The sequence below is a fragment of the Pseudorca crassidens genome, chromosome 6 (assembly GCF_039906515.1).
Source record: "Pseudorca crassidens isolate mPseCra1 chromosome 6, mPseCra1.hap1, whole genome shotgun sequence".
In the NCBI taxonomy this organism is placed as follows: Eukaryota; Metazoa; Chordata; class Mammalia; order Artiodactyla; family Delphinidae; genus Pseudorca; species Pseudorca crassidens.
In genome coordinates, this window is record NC_090301.1 from 28,337,503 (window position 1) to 28,352,452 (window position 14,950).

General features: G+C 40.9%; 1 protein-coding gene across 8 annotated transcripts in view; it reads left to right on the forward strand.

Moving 5' to 3' along the window:
• The window catches only part of PLEKHM3 (pleckstrin homology domain containing M3), a 186,809-nt gene that overhangs the window by 117,697 nt on the left and 54,162 nt on the right, over positions 1-14,950 (forward strand). The window contains exon 7 of one of the 8 annotated variants that reach the window (XM_067740818.1): positions 9,728-11,371. The exons of 4 other annotated variants lie outside the window; for them this stretch is intronic. In XM_067740818.1, the coding sequence (XP_067596919.1) occupies positions 9,728-9,805 (78 nt within the window). In that variant the 3' untranslated portion in view covers positions 9,806-11,371. 3 more of the 8 variants (XM_067740819.1, XM_067740821.1, XM_067740820.1) reach the window with 3 other exon arrangements.

A 14,950-nucleotide genomic window follows, 5' to 3' on the forward strand; every position in this document is an offset into this window, starting at 1 on the left:
TTTTCAGACTTATCAAAACATAAATAACAACTACTACCTGCTGATTACCGCTGTAACTGTAGGTATTCCCTTTGCCAGTGGGCATGCACTCCGAGCTGCTACACTGTACCGTCTGCTTCCAGCACTGACGTTCTCTATTTCTAGAGGCAAACTGGTAGCAAGATCCACCTGGCAGCAAGGCCCAGCCCCACCATTGCTAAAGCCCCACCAAGTCTTTCACTGGGTGGAGGGAGGGAATACTATGGCAAAGAGGGGACCAGAACAGGGTTCCCATGCACCCATCGCTGGCCAGAGAGCCAACACATGGCACGAATCCCAGAGCCCAGGACACTTGGTGTAGCCAGTGTGATCACAGCAGTCAGGCCCAGCCCCCCACCCAGTTCCCCTACACAGGCCATAGCCCCTAAATTTTTTTTTTTTTTTTTTCCTGCTGTACGCGGTCCTCTCACTGCTGTGGCCTCTCCCGTTGCGGAGCACAGGCTCCAGACGCGCAGGCTCAGCGGCCAGCCATGGCTCACGGGCCCAGCCACTCCGCGGCATGTGGGATCTTCCCGGACCGGGGCACGAACCCGTGTCCCCTGCATCGGCAGGCGGACTCTCAACCACTGCGCCACCAGGGAAGCCCCTAGTCCCTAAAATTTTTACAGATCCGTTTTGAACACTGGCATGGTGGTCGAAACGGAATTTCCAGTTCTATCCAACCCATTGACCTGTAGTTGTCAAAAACAGCAAATTTCTAGAATAAAGAACTGGATAACCCACTGAATATATTAACTTATAGTCCAAAAAGGAATGCAGGCTAAATACATATGGATTTGTGACGCTATGAATTCACTTTTTGTGTTTCAAAAGTTTGGAGTTAACAGATTCTACATTCGTAGCTACGGCTGACCTGTGTCCACGTGTGTTTTTGTATTTACAGCTAGTCTGATTCCAAAAAGGACTTTTGTGGTAGAGCTTCTCGCTCTCCTCTTGTGTGTGTGTGTGTGTGTGTGTGTGTGTGTGTGTGTGTGTTTTCATAACTGTGACTAATTTTAATTCCCATCCCTTTCCATTGGTTTGAATCATTGGCATATACACTTATCAAAGATGATTCTTTGCTGCTCGGGCTCCTGCATGCTTGGAGTTCTGCTAGCATCCCTCCCACAGAATGTGGTTAGGAAACCCAACTCTTCTAGAATTGCCTTTAGCCTAAAGGTTCCCCCCAGCTACTGGAAAGACAGAGAGCAAAAATCTCTGATGCAGCTGACATTTTAGGTGTGTATATAATTTACCAAATTGTTGGCCACTCAGCTCTTAGTCAGTGGTCACAAAAGGAATTAGCAGCCCTCCCCTGCTATCCCAAAACCCGAAGAAGGAAGGGTGTTACTTGGCTTTGGCACAGGCCTGCTGGCACAGTGTCAGACAGCAGCACAATGGTACATTTTGGCCGCAGAAGACTTTGGGGTGGCAGAAAGGGCCAACATAGTTGTGGCATAAGTTGGCCAAGATATTAAGCAGATCTGAGTTTAATTTAATGTAGAGATAACAACTCTTTTTTTGTTTTCCAGCTGGCTGCTGCTTTCTCTGTCTCCATGGGACCAAAGATTTCAGCCAGGAGTTAGTTCATAAGGGCATTAAAGTCCTTTCAAAGTGAGACATGTAATGGTCTTTACACAGGCTTTCACATTTGGCTGGGCAAGATGGAGTAAGGATAAAAAGGCACATGAGGATCTGGGGGAAGCTGAAAATGGATCTTGAGGCTTGAATTCCTCCTATGCGTTTGCTTAAGCCACATTGCCTGAGCTTAGAATAGAGAGGCAGGCAGTCTGTCTCCTTGGGATAAGGAAGGATTTGGAACTCAGCGACTCTGAGGTCTTGGCCCCTACTGTGTTTTCTGGTTTGTTTTGTTAGCAGGAGCAAGTTATTCTAGTTTCTTGCTTCTGGGGTTTTCTTCTGCACACTTATAAGCTGAGTCTCCACCCCGCTGATGGCAATGGGGTGGATGGAATGGGATAATGAAAGGGGTGGAGAGAGAAGTTGATTCAGCTGCTTAGGATGAGGGAGGCAAAGAAACTTCAGACCTCGGAGCTAGCATCTGAGTCCATCGAGGGTGGGGAGGGAAGGGGCACCACAAGGACTGAAGTCCTCCCAATACGGGAGAGAAGCTGGTCTTTGAGACACTGCTGTGACCGGCACACCAGCTTATTGTCTGAATGGTGATCTTATTAACCATGAAATGGTTAAGCTGTAGTATTGATAGTGTTTAGAAAAGTAATCCATGAAGTATAACGGATCAAAAGTGATGAGATATACCTAAAAATGTTTGTTAGAATGGTAAATTTTATGCTACATATATTTACAATAATAATAATAATGAATACTCTTAAATGATCATGAGCTTCTCGGGAAAGTACTCCTTGACTATATTTTACAACCTTTCATGTATTTGTTAACTGCTAGGTACTGTGATGCAGTGAATTAAAAATGCACTTAAGATGAGATACACATGCTGGTGGGCAGTGTGCTGAAAGAGTCCTCTGAACTGGGAGGAGAGATGCATTTAGGAGGAAGGACCAACCCCTCACATCCAGGATCCAGAGGGGCTGGCCCAGTGGGGTGTCCTCAGTTCCCAGGCTGGGAGCAGAAAAGGTGCTTTGATGATTCTTGCCAAGACTGCTTTGCATTCCCAAAATAAAATGTCACCTGAGTTGCTTGGTTCTTAGGCCTGTTCACAAGAGCTTTTTAAAACAATCCAAAAGTGAAAGAGTCAACGTTGAATGCAAGTCTTTATCTTATCCGTCCTGCTACTAAGAACAGTGCCTGGGCAAGAGGAAGTGCCCAATAAACGTGGGTGAATGAATGAATCAGCTATTAGAAGAGGAAGACAGGAATGAGAATGAACTCGAGAGGGGTTGTGCATTGCTACAAGCCCTGTTGTTGCATAGTGAGCATTTGTGAACTGAAGTCCCCACCAACATTTATCTTTTGTTTTTCTCTTTAGTACTATGTGGTCCTGAGTTCAAACACCTGACTTCCCAGTAAACCTTTAAATATTCATGGTCTGTCGTGTGGCTCCAGCATGCCCTCTGAAAGGCAGTCTAGCACAGTCCTTGAGGGTATGGAGTCTGGAGCCAGACAGCCTGGGTTTGCATCTTAGCTGCACTCCTTCCAGCTGTGTGATCTTGAGCAAGTCACCTTAAACTGTTATGCCTCAGTTTCCTTACCTGTAAAATGGGGATGATTAAAGTACCTACCTCACAAGATGGTGAAGTTAAGCGAGTTACAAATACATAAAGTACTTGGAAGAATGCCTGACATATAGTGAATGCTCCGTGAATGCTGCTCTTGAAAGTCCCTCACCGCAGTATTGACAAGATGCAGCTGATTTACAACACTAATGAGGCTTTAGCATGCACCCTGTGACCACAGGTGCTTCCTTTCTCTGTGCCTTTTATTCTGACTAGCAGTTCTAGCTATCCGTGAATAGGAAGAACACCTTAACTGACATTAGAAACTCTGAAATGTTACAAAGGGGATTCCCTCCCTGGACAATTTGACATTTATTTCACATCCTAATTCTACCTCTACTACCAATCTTTTGTAGTTTAGACGGCTTCAATTTCTCCATCTCTGACATGGATAATAATTTACCTTACATGACTCATAAGGAAACTAATAAAATATATATTGAAATTTTATCAAAGTACCTTAGCAAATTATTAAGTGTAATGAAGATGTTTTCAAATGGCCCAGCACTAATACTGGCATTTTAAAAAATACATTGAAAACAGTAGTTGACTTGTTAATAACCATACCCTTTAAAAGCAATATTATAAAGCTAAGTAGTGATACCCCAATAGAAGAAGCAAAAAAAGGTAATATGTAGCCATCTTGATACAGAGCAGAAATTCAAAATCAGAGTTTGGTAGGGTGATATTGCTGGGGACATTGCACTTAATGATGGCCTTTGCTACTATCAGGTCTTACAGCATATTCTTTAGTAGTAAGTTACTGTATATGTAAGTGTGCACAAATATATATGCAAATATATAGCATACACAGTCATGTATTTAAGGAAATGGTCTCTTCTCCATAATCTGAAGATTCCTGGTAACTCCATTTTAATTTAATAACATACATTCTCACTTGATCTCAACCACCTGCTTCCTAGGATGCCCTATAATTTACACTGTTGACATTACCTTGTGACAGGAATTACGAGCACTACAGCCAGCTTGGGATTCTTAAAAAATGAATGAAAAATAAAGAGGAAAAAGCAATAAGCGTGAATGGGGAGGGGCTGGAGGTGGCAGGAGGAGGAGAGGAGGGCAGCTTGGCCCAGGAGTGGCATTGGAAGTGGGAAAGGAGAGGGAGCTGGCTGCCTCGGGACGTGTTATTTTTCCTGTGGCTTCTTGCTCCTCTCCACCCCCACCTCTTCCAGTCTGAGCTTCGAGTACAGTTGAATTTTCACCGCAGAACTTGGCTGGGTCTCCTCAGGGACTTTCTCTTTCCCATCTTTCCATAAATTATAGGTTTGCACATGAGAGCAGAACAGATGATTCCCATTATCTCTTGGGTTGGGTTAGGATTTTTTTTTTTTTTAAACCTCCTGCCCACTCTTAAATGTGTATCCTAGTTCAGGGAGGTGGAATTTTTATTAACAGTGGCCCATCCACCAACGAATTACTCCCCTCTTCCTTAATAGGATGGTTTTAATCTGGTTTCCTTGACCAGTGTGACTGTGATCATTTTCCTTGGCCTTTAAATACTCTCAGGAAGTCATTGCTCCAGGAGAACAGGGCCTGTCGGAGTTGTTCACCCATAACCCCAGCACCTGGAACCGTGCCCAGCATCCTGCAGACTCCCCATGAATGTATATGTATTTTGGTGGTAGCGTGACACTATTACGCTTTCATAAATGACCCATCAGATCATTGTAAAGGAATTGGACAGATCCAAAAGAGTTAATTTACCCCAGAGCATAGAGGTCATTTATAGGTAGGGTGTAAGGCTCACTAAAAGCTAGAGCCACTGTAAGCAGTTAAGGTTTATTGAGCTCCAGCCCTGGGCACTCTTTTTCATTAGATACCCAGAGCAGACGCAAACTCAGTAAAGAAAGGGGAAGGGAGAGGGAGGGGATATGGAGATATATGTATACTTATAGCTGATTCACTTTGTTGTACTTCAGAAACTAACACAACATTGTAAAGCAATTATACTCCAATAAAGATATTTTAAAACATAAATAAAAAGAAAGGGGAAGGGAGTTTACTGCCTTGCATCTGAGCTCATTCTGCTCTTTTTTGGTACAGTACTCAAGCTAAGCCTTCTAAAAGAAGTAAGTCCTAGGGAAAAGGTGCAAAGGAAAATGAAAAGATGTGACCTAATTCCACTTCCAGAATTTGGAACATTCTATTACTTATAGACATAAGAGTAGAGTGAAGGAATATTCCAAAAAAATGTCCTTGACTCTATGGGAGGAGGAAGAGAAGTAGGAAAGGACAGATAACATTTTTTTTAAGAAAGAATAATGTTTCATGCTGAATTCACTAGTAAAGTTGGGAGACCTGCCTGAAAGAGCAAGGAAAATGAGGATGATAACTTGGTCTCATCAGAAGAGAAGCCTAGCAATGAAGAGGGCTGTAGAGAAAAGGGAGGCAAGTTATAAATGGGGGATCATGACAGCAAAAAAGGAAAAGCTGAAATGTTCAACTTGAGACACTAGAGGAAGAAAACAGCCAAAGTTGAGTGGAGAGGAAGAGGAAGAAAAAGAGATGTTACCAAGAAGCATGTTGTTGCGATGGAAGAAACTTCCCTACATTGAATGGACAGAGACTGGAGAAGATATTCTTAAATCCAGATCCTTTGAATGAGGCCGCCATCAAGTAGACCCATTAGAGGGTCTAGAGATTACTATAAATTTTCAATTTGACCTTATCTTGTAGTTTAATAAACTAAATATGTACTTGTCCACTATCTCTTGCCCTAACCTTGACCAAGATCTACTATATTAATACCCTCTCTTTCTACTTGACTGCCCTGGCAGCGCTGTTGTTCTCACTGTACTAAATATAGTTCCAGGGACAAAAGGGATGAGACACATGAAAGGCAACAGCTTAAGATATGTTAATATATGTCTTTCTTGTTCAAGACCAACTAATCCATCTCAGGAGCCCCCTAGAACTACTGCTTTTGATGTTAGCTTATTTATTTGATGATTTGGTGATGAGTAAGTCCTCCTGTACTGTATGTCATAATATAAATTAAATCATAACATGTGAGGGTTAAATCTCCCCACTCTGAGGGTTAAATCCTATGTTAATTCTGTTGTTTACTCTAACAAGAGGAGACATTAACTTCATAATTAAAAGCCTAATATATTTGGATGGCCTTGTTTACGTAAGTAGTGACTTGCAGTTAAGATCCTGAAAGCCTTTCTCTATGGTGTAATCTTTTTTGTGTCAAACACATTGTGTAGTATTGCCTTAAAGACAAAGATATATCATTCAAACTTGCTCTTGACCTAGAAAATGGGCCATGGAAGGAAACTTAAACCAAATGAACATTAAGTTGCCTTAGATGCACTAGTACCAAGTTATTCATTTTAATTCAAATTAGTAAAGGAATTGTCATTCTTATTCTCTAGCTATATGTTCTCTCCAGAAATACATTACTGTGTCACTATATGCCTGATATAGTCTAACAGATGCCTAGACCTTTGGTGTTTCTCAGAGTGTGGGATATTAGGGATAACTATTGATATTAACATTTTTAAGCTCTTAATATCTGTTGCTTACCATTCTAAGAGCTTTACCTGTATCTTCTCATTTGATTCTCACAATGAAGTGGGTATCATTATTATCCCCATTTCATAGATAAAAACCTTAAGCAGAGAAGTAAATGACTTGCTCAAGGTCACCAGCTGGTACGTGGGAAGGTCTCAGAATTTGAACCGAGTTAGCCATTGCTCTTAATTACTATGTGAGGATACCTCTGATTCCGTGGAATGTCTACCAAAATGATATTAGTTGATATAAGAGATGCTTTTAGGCAGTACATGGTCATAGCATTAAATGACAGTTAATTATATAATAAGAAAGTTATTCTCTTCAGTTCTCTTCCTGTCCTTGAGGTTATATCAAGCAAAGTTTCATTCTGGTGCTGGTGTGACTTGAACCCCTAACACCAGCGTATCTCCCTTTTCAACAGTTAGCTGTAGGCTCAGGGCCTTCCAGCAGCTGGGTTATCTTGCTTTCATGGCAAGGGATACTGGCTTTCCATTTATGGTATTCATATATGACTTTCATTTTTAAATAAATTTATTTAAGCAAACAAATGACTCAATTGAAACACAAGTGGAATGCAGCTATGAAAATGTTTGTAAAGGTGTTTTCAAATGATTGAAGTTTGGGAAACACTTTCCCAATTCTTCTGTTTTGAAATTCACTTTAAAGCAATAGTTTTAGCAAATAGTGAGATCCTTGTTCTCTTATCACAGAAAAATTCCAACTTCCCTCTGTGGGTTGAGGACTCATCCAGGATGGAGTTTTCACCAGGTCATGCAGAAGGGAGAAAAATATAATGTGGTGAATTTTTAATAATACCACACATATTCAGTTGAAAATATTTTTCTGAAATCATACTGTTTCTACTTTTTTGGTGTTAAAATCCCATTCCTTTCTTGTGAAATGCTGGTGATAGTAGCTGAAAAGTTTTGTTTTGTTCTTAATGTCCTTACTAGGCAAAATAATAAACTGGACACTTTTTAAAAATTGTACTGATCCAGAAAACATGTAATCTGGGTGCCATTGCTCAGTCACTCTATTCATGGTATGATTCCTCTCAGTTGCCCAGCAGCCCTGAGTACTTCAGGAAGGGTGATATGGAATCATGCCAATCCTTTCTAAAGTGCATTCAAGCATTTTCTTCAGGGAAATTATTAAATAACTCCAGTTTATGGAATTCTCTTACGTCTGTTCTCTAGGTTTATAGTTTTCCTATTAGGACTGCAATGCTAATTATTAATAAAATAGTTTTTGAAAGATGTAGTATCTGAAATAACTATTGTGAGCAACCAATCCATTGGAATACTTATACTTGCTACGATATGTTTATTTCATTTTCACTTCCAAAATGGAAAGTTCAGGGCTTCCCTGGTGGCGCAGTGGTTGAGAATCTGCCTGCCAATGCAGGGGACACAGGTTCGAGCCCTGGTCTGGGAAGATCCCACATGCCGCGGAGCAACTAGGCCCGTGAGCCACAACTACTGAGCCTGCGCGTCTGGAGCCTGTGCTCCGCAACAAGAGAGGCCGCAATAGTGAGAGGCCTGCGCACTGCGTTGAAGAGTGGCCCCCGCTTGCCACAACTGGAGAAAGCCCTCGCACAGAAACAAAGACCCAACACAGCCATAAATAAATAAATAAATAAATAAATAAATAAATAAATAAATAAATAAATGGAAAGTTCAGAGCACAGTTGAGAAATACTTAAGTAGTTATTGTTTTTCTTCTTGTTTTGTTTTTCTTTAATGTAGCTGCTGTTGTTTCTGGGACTCAGGAGAAAGGGAAGCTAAAAAAATTGGACAGATTTAAGAAGATTTTAAAAGGTTGTTATTTTTCTGTCTCTGTTTCTTCATTGTTTTGACCAACACATTCGTATTTTACATGAGATTTCAGAGTAGGTCTAGAAAGAGGCCATTTGGAGATACAGAAAGATCTGTAAAAGAGAAAGCAGGAGGCCCAAAATGCCCAAAGTCAAGAAGACTAGAGTTAGAAAGGTTAACTATAGGGCAAAAGCATAAACAGGAAGCAAAGTTCAAGGACTCCAGCAGGATTTAAGGTGGTTTTTCAGAATATGTACGAGTTAGCCAGGGAAGATCTGGCAAGTTCAAGACTAGCGTTGGCCAGCAAACCCAAAGCAACAGGATCACTGCCATTGTCACCGCTCTAAGGAAAAGAATATAACCTAGGCTCAGACCAAGATGTCCCCAAGCACCTGGATCACTCTCAGCGGGTATTACTGGCTTGCATGGAGCTTTTATTTTACTAACTCTAAGATGTCTGAGTAGCCTTCTCCCTTACATGGCTGTCCCTTGTGCCTTAAATGATCTTTGTAGGGAGACATGTAGGTTCTCATCCTCATCTACCCTTTGGCCTCAGTTTTAGCAGCAGATGGCAATAGCTTGTTTCTAGTTGACTCTAAGCCCCATGTCCATATGCAGTATTTTATGATCTAGTGCAAGGGGAGCTGGAACAGACCTATCACACTAATGTCATCTTTGTTCTCTTGGGAGTAGCCATGACCCAGAGTACCTGCAGGAGATAGGGCCAGACTGAAATATGTGGATACCAAGGCAGCTAATAATTTGGCATCCTACTCACTGATATTCTTTAAACCTATTTTCAACATGTACTTACATAGTATTTAATATGTTTAGTAGATAGGGGAAGAGAAACTGATTTTCTACTAATAAAAATACATATAGGGCTTCCCTGGTGGCGCAGTGGTTGAGAGTCCACCTGCCGATGCAGGGGACACGGGTTCGTGCCCCGGTCCGGGAAGATCCCACGTGCCGCGGAGCGGCTGGGCCCGTGAGCCATGGCCACTGAGCCTGTGCGTCTGGAGCCTGTGCTCCGCAACGGGGGAGGCCACAACAGTGAGAGGCCCGCGTACCGCAAAAGAAAAAAAAAATACATATAGGGCTTCCCTGGTGGCACAGTGGTTAAGAATCTGCCTGCCAATGCAGGGGACATGGGTTCAAGCCCTGGTCCGGGAAGATCCCACATGCTGCAGAGCAACTAAGCCTGTGCGCCACAACTACTGAGCCTGCGCTCTAGAGCCCACGAGCCACAACTACTAAACCCACGTACTACAGCTACTGAAGCCCACGCACCTAGAGGCTGTGCTCCGCAACAAGAGAAGCTACTGCAATGAGAAGCCCACGCACTGCAACGAAGAGTAGCCCCCACTTGCCGCAACTAGAGAAAGCCTGCGCACAGCAACGAAGACCCAACACAGCCAAAAATAAATTAAATAAATTTAAAAAAATACATATATACCTCTTTATGTTGAAAATGAGGAATTTATTACATGCTCTGACAGTAACATTATCTTTTTAGCTTATTGAATGGAATTTCTAATAAATGTTTCCATAACTCTGAACTGGATAGTGTTAACCACTCAGACTCTCCAAGAGTATAAGCACCATACTTGAATATAGTTACAAAGTCTTGTTAAAAAATATAAACGTTTTTTTTTTATGAATTTCATGTCAGCAAAATGTTTTTAGCCTTTCTATGTACCAGATCTTGTCATCTGAGACTAGAGATGGTTTTACAGCTTCCTTTTCAATCTGGAGTTTTAAATTTCTTTTTCTTGCCTAATTACCCTGGCTAGAACCTCTAGTACAATGTTGAATACATGTGGTGAGTCTGTTGGTGATCTTAGAGGAGAAGGCATTTAGTTTTTCACCATTCAGGATGAACTGACTTTTTCATAGACAGGTAATTTCCTCAATCTAATACAGGCTTCTTTTCCTAGTTTGTTGAGTGTTTATCATGAAGAGGTGTTGGATTTTGTCAAATGCTTTTTATGCATCTATTGAGATCATTATATGGTTTTTGTCCTTTATTCTATTAATGTGGTAATTTAATGTAGTCAAACTATTACATTGTTTGATTTTCAGATGTTAAACCAACCTTGCATCCCTGGGACAAATCCCAATTGATCATAGTATCTAATTCTTTTTATATGTTGCTGGATTCAATTTGCTAGTATTTTATTGAGGATATTTGCATCTTTTCCCAACTTTTCTATAGTTCTTATTTTCTCTAGGTTTTTTGTTTGCAATTTTTATGGAATCAGTTTAGTCTTTATTTAACAAAAATTAATCTCTTGCACCCATGTTAGTTGATTGCTTCTTCAGATGACTGTCAGCTGCTTCATTGCAGAACTATTTCCCTGGCTTGTAGTTACTCTGTACACCTTACACATGCTTACTACCAAAATGCTCAGTACTCTATATAAGGAAGCTGTTTTAAAATTTCATTGCTATCTTCTTATCCTCAAGTGGGACTAGTGCACAATTACCAGTAATTTAAGGAGTGGCTATGGAAACCCAGCCTCACTGGCTCCTTATTTCCAATTTATTTGGTGAGAATGTAGTACAGTTTACCAGTTCACGCCCCAGGACTGGCTGGGCCACACCTTAATCTAGCTGCAGGGGCTTAGAAGAACCTCATCATCGGATTCTGGCGTTAGGGTTCATAGTCCCTGATGGTCAGAATAGATCTAAGGCCACAGAAGAGAGCTGTCTGGGATTCTTTCCATTTTGTATTGTGCCAGCCATTGTTTTGGAAAGCATAGTCACAAAACAATACTCACATCTTATCTTCCCTTTTCAGTTATTTTCTTTGGGAGAAAGGAGACAGAACACCTAACTGAACACATGGTACCAAAGCCTTGCCAATTGGTGGTAAAGTCACGTGGGTGGAGCTTCCCAAGTTTTGAGTGCATGTTTCCACCTGACTGAGCTTGTTGAGTAGGTATAGCAGGTACCAAGACATAGACTTGGATCTGCCTTTTAATCTGGACTAACTACATCAGTGGGAAATGATTTTTGTTATTTGATTAGAGCTGTAGGAGTAGCCAACTCTCGTTGTGATAGCTCAGGCCTTTTATAACTGTTTTCGGAGAGAGAGAAAAGAAAACAAAAGAACAACTCTGACCATGGTCTAAAGCCAGGCTTCTGTCACTAAGCAATAAAGAAAAAGCTCAAGTAGCCCTTGCATAAGTGGGAATTTGTGGTTTCTAAAGCTGCCCATTCCCCAAATGACTAAAATATGTTATTGGCATTTGGCACTGTTTCCTGTGTTTTGCTCTCCTTAAATTTCTCTTTAAAAGAGTTTGAGTTTAAAGGCAGAACCACTGAAAAATGCAATTTAATCATAGAACTGTGAAAGGCCAGCCCAGAATTAACCCCAGGATGCCCTGTTTTGTTTTGTTAAACCAGAACTTTGAACCAGGCTTATTCTCAGGGGGTGCTGGAAAGGCTAAGGGTAGGCAGGAGGGAAGGAAAAGAGGGAGGCAAAGGAAAGAAAATGAGCAGGCCAGACCAGCCCTGGGATGGCTCTGCTGTGCACCAAGGGCTTTGTCCCCTCACTAGCAAAGTGACTCCGAGATTTACACTGGAATGAGTAGGAGAAAGGGAATGGAAATGGAAATTGAAGGAGAACCCAGAGCCAGGGGGAAGAGTGAGAGGACTCAGTGGCAGAACAGTCTCCCATACCGCAGGCTGTCAGGGGACAGAACACAAAACTTCCAGGGGCCTCTTGGCCCCAATTCACTTTTTAAAAAGTGGTGTTTTTCTCCCAGATTATAACAGTATACTCATTTCAGAGAATGTGGGAAGTATAGGCAGTTACTGAGAGAAAATAACCATCCTGGCAGCATGGCAGAGAGGTTCAGATCGCAGCCCTTGAAGACCTGAGTTTGAGCCCCACTACTCAGTGTACTACTCATCTATAAAAGCAGGGGTGGCGAGATCCCTGCACTGGTGATGCCAGGATTGAAGGAGATCACAGACCCGGCCAGGGCTAGTTGCTGCTGCTGTTGTCATAAGCCCCCACCACAGTTAACACTGAGACACACATCCAGCGAGTTCTTTTCTATGCATTCATAGGTATGAAACATGGCCATTCTTTACAGCATAAAAATTTTTATCTTGCTTATAACTTAAAAATACCCACTGCTTCTGAAGATTGTTAATACCTATGTTAAGATCCCATTGCTGTAGTTACTTTAACCTCCTTTTTATTGAACATTTTGGGGTTTCCAATTTTGTATTATTATAAATAATACTATGATATACATCCTTGTTCCAGAATCACTTACTTTCTCACTATTTAAGATAAATTCACCTGAGTAACTACTAGAGTAGAGAGTTTGAACTTTTTAAAAGCTTTAGATACAATTTACTGTATCTATACCCACATGTACAGTGTAAGCAAATTCTCTCTTTATATCACTGGAGCATTAACCATTGTCATTTAAAAACTGCAACTCTCTGGTAATATTAGAGGCAAAAAAAAATTTCTCCTTTTTGACTTTGCATATCTACTTTTTATGATTTGTGAGGCTAAACATTTTTATATGTTTATTGCTAATTCCATTTTTTTTATGAGTTGTTTGATTATATCTTTTGCCTATTTGGGGGTAGGCTGTTTTTTCAGTTTATGTGAGCTCCTTCTATATTAGGCTATCAACACTTTATGTGTGATATTTTCCCTAGTTTGGTTGTTTGCCCTTGAATTTTATATATGATGTTTTTTGGTAAATAGAAGTTTAACTTATGTTTCCAGATCTGTCCATTTTTCCCCTTGTGAGATATTTTTCCATGGCTTTAAAGCCTGAAAAGCCTGTCACTATGCTTAGATCAGATAAGGATCGTTTGCATTTTCTTGTCTTTTAAAAATAATTTTATGTGTTTAATAATTTAATAAATGTCCAGGATTTATTCTACTTCATGATATAAAGTGAGGATGTATATTGATTTTCCCCCAAATGGGTAAGCAGTCATTTCAGCTCCTTTTTTTAAATAATCAATCCTTCCTCTGCTACTTTTTATTCCATATTTATCATAATCTAATTACATGTGTGTTCTGGGATCTGTTTCTGAGCAGTCACTTCCGCTTCCTCAATAGCAATTCTGATGCCAGCACCAATTATTTGAATTGTATGATATATTTTGATGTCTGGTAGTGTAAATACAATCTCATATTCTCGTTTTACAAAATTGATTTATTATGCCTGTGCTTTTATTCTTGTAGATCAACTTTGGAATCACCTTGTCCACCCAATATACTTTGTAAATTATTTTAATAATTGTGCTGATTCTGAGTTGGATTTCTGTACTTTTTCTTAACAATGAGAATTTTTAGCTTGGGACTTAAAACATGTATGTAGTTTAAATTTATGGAAGAATAATGTGCTAAAGAATCAAGTGACTTATTTTATAATCTTAAATACAAGTATGATTGAACGATCACAACCGAATGCTGCCGTGGCTTGTCGGGAGGTCGTTGCAGAGCCAGCCGCTTCCCAAGTTGTGAGACTTATGCAGATTGCACATTAATACTCACTTTTGAGGTACCGAAGGAACTGAACATGTACCAAATGTTCAAATGCTTTGGTATTTTTCATTCTGCATAATCAACAAGAATGTTAGCTATTCCAATGATAAAATGCTTTTCAAGATCAGTTCAAAAATTGCCCACTACGGCCTTTCCAGCTGCCAAAGAATTCATCTTCCAGTTGTCCTCATGTTTGAGGAGCTGGCTAGCTCATCCCTCAGGAATTATCCATGTCCCAGGATTGCATGAATCACACAGCCCCAAGAGGTTCTGCTAAAGTACACATGGTGTTTAACTGGCAGCAACTTCTCCATTTGCCCTCTGTGTTCATGCCATTAGCCCATAACCCCATCTGGCCAAAGACCTGCCATTTTGTTTGGACAGAGCTGCCATTCCAGGGCCTGCCCTAGGAATATTCCAGAAGTACTCAGTTTCAGCTTTTCTAATGCAGAGGTCGAATGCACTTGGAAAGGCCTAGAATAGAAATAGAGCAAGAGCCATTCTTCCTTAACTAGTCATCTGTTTAGACCTGTGGAAAGCAGCAGAGCAAGAGGGGTAAATTGGTGGCCAGAGTCAAAAAGGCCTTAGAAACTAGGGGACACTTGAGCCAGGTATGAGAGCACGTGACTTGAGGGGAATGGCAGCCAAGTAGGAAGGATCACACACTGCAATCAGACGACCCAGTTCAGACTCCAGCTTTGATTGAGCTCTCTGACCATGAAACAAGTCCCGTAATCTTCCTATGTCTCAGTGTACTTATATGTAAAATGAGTATGATACTGTAAGAATTGGAAATAGATACAGAAGTACCCAGAACTCATACCTGGTCATAGCAATGA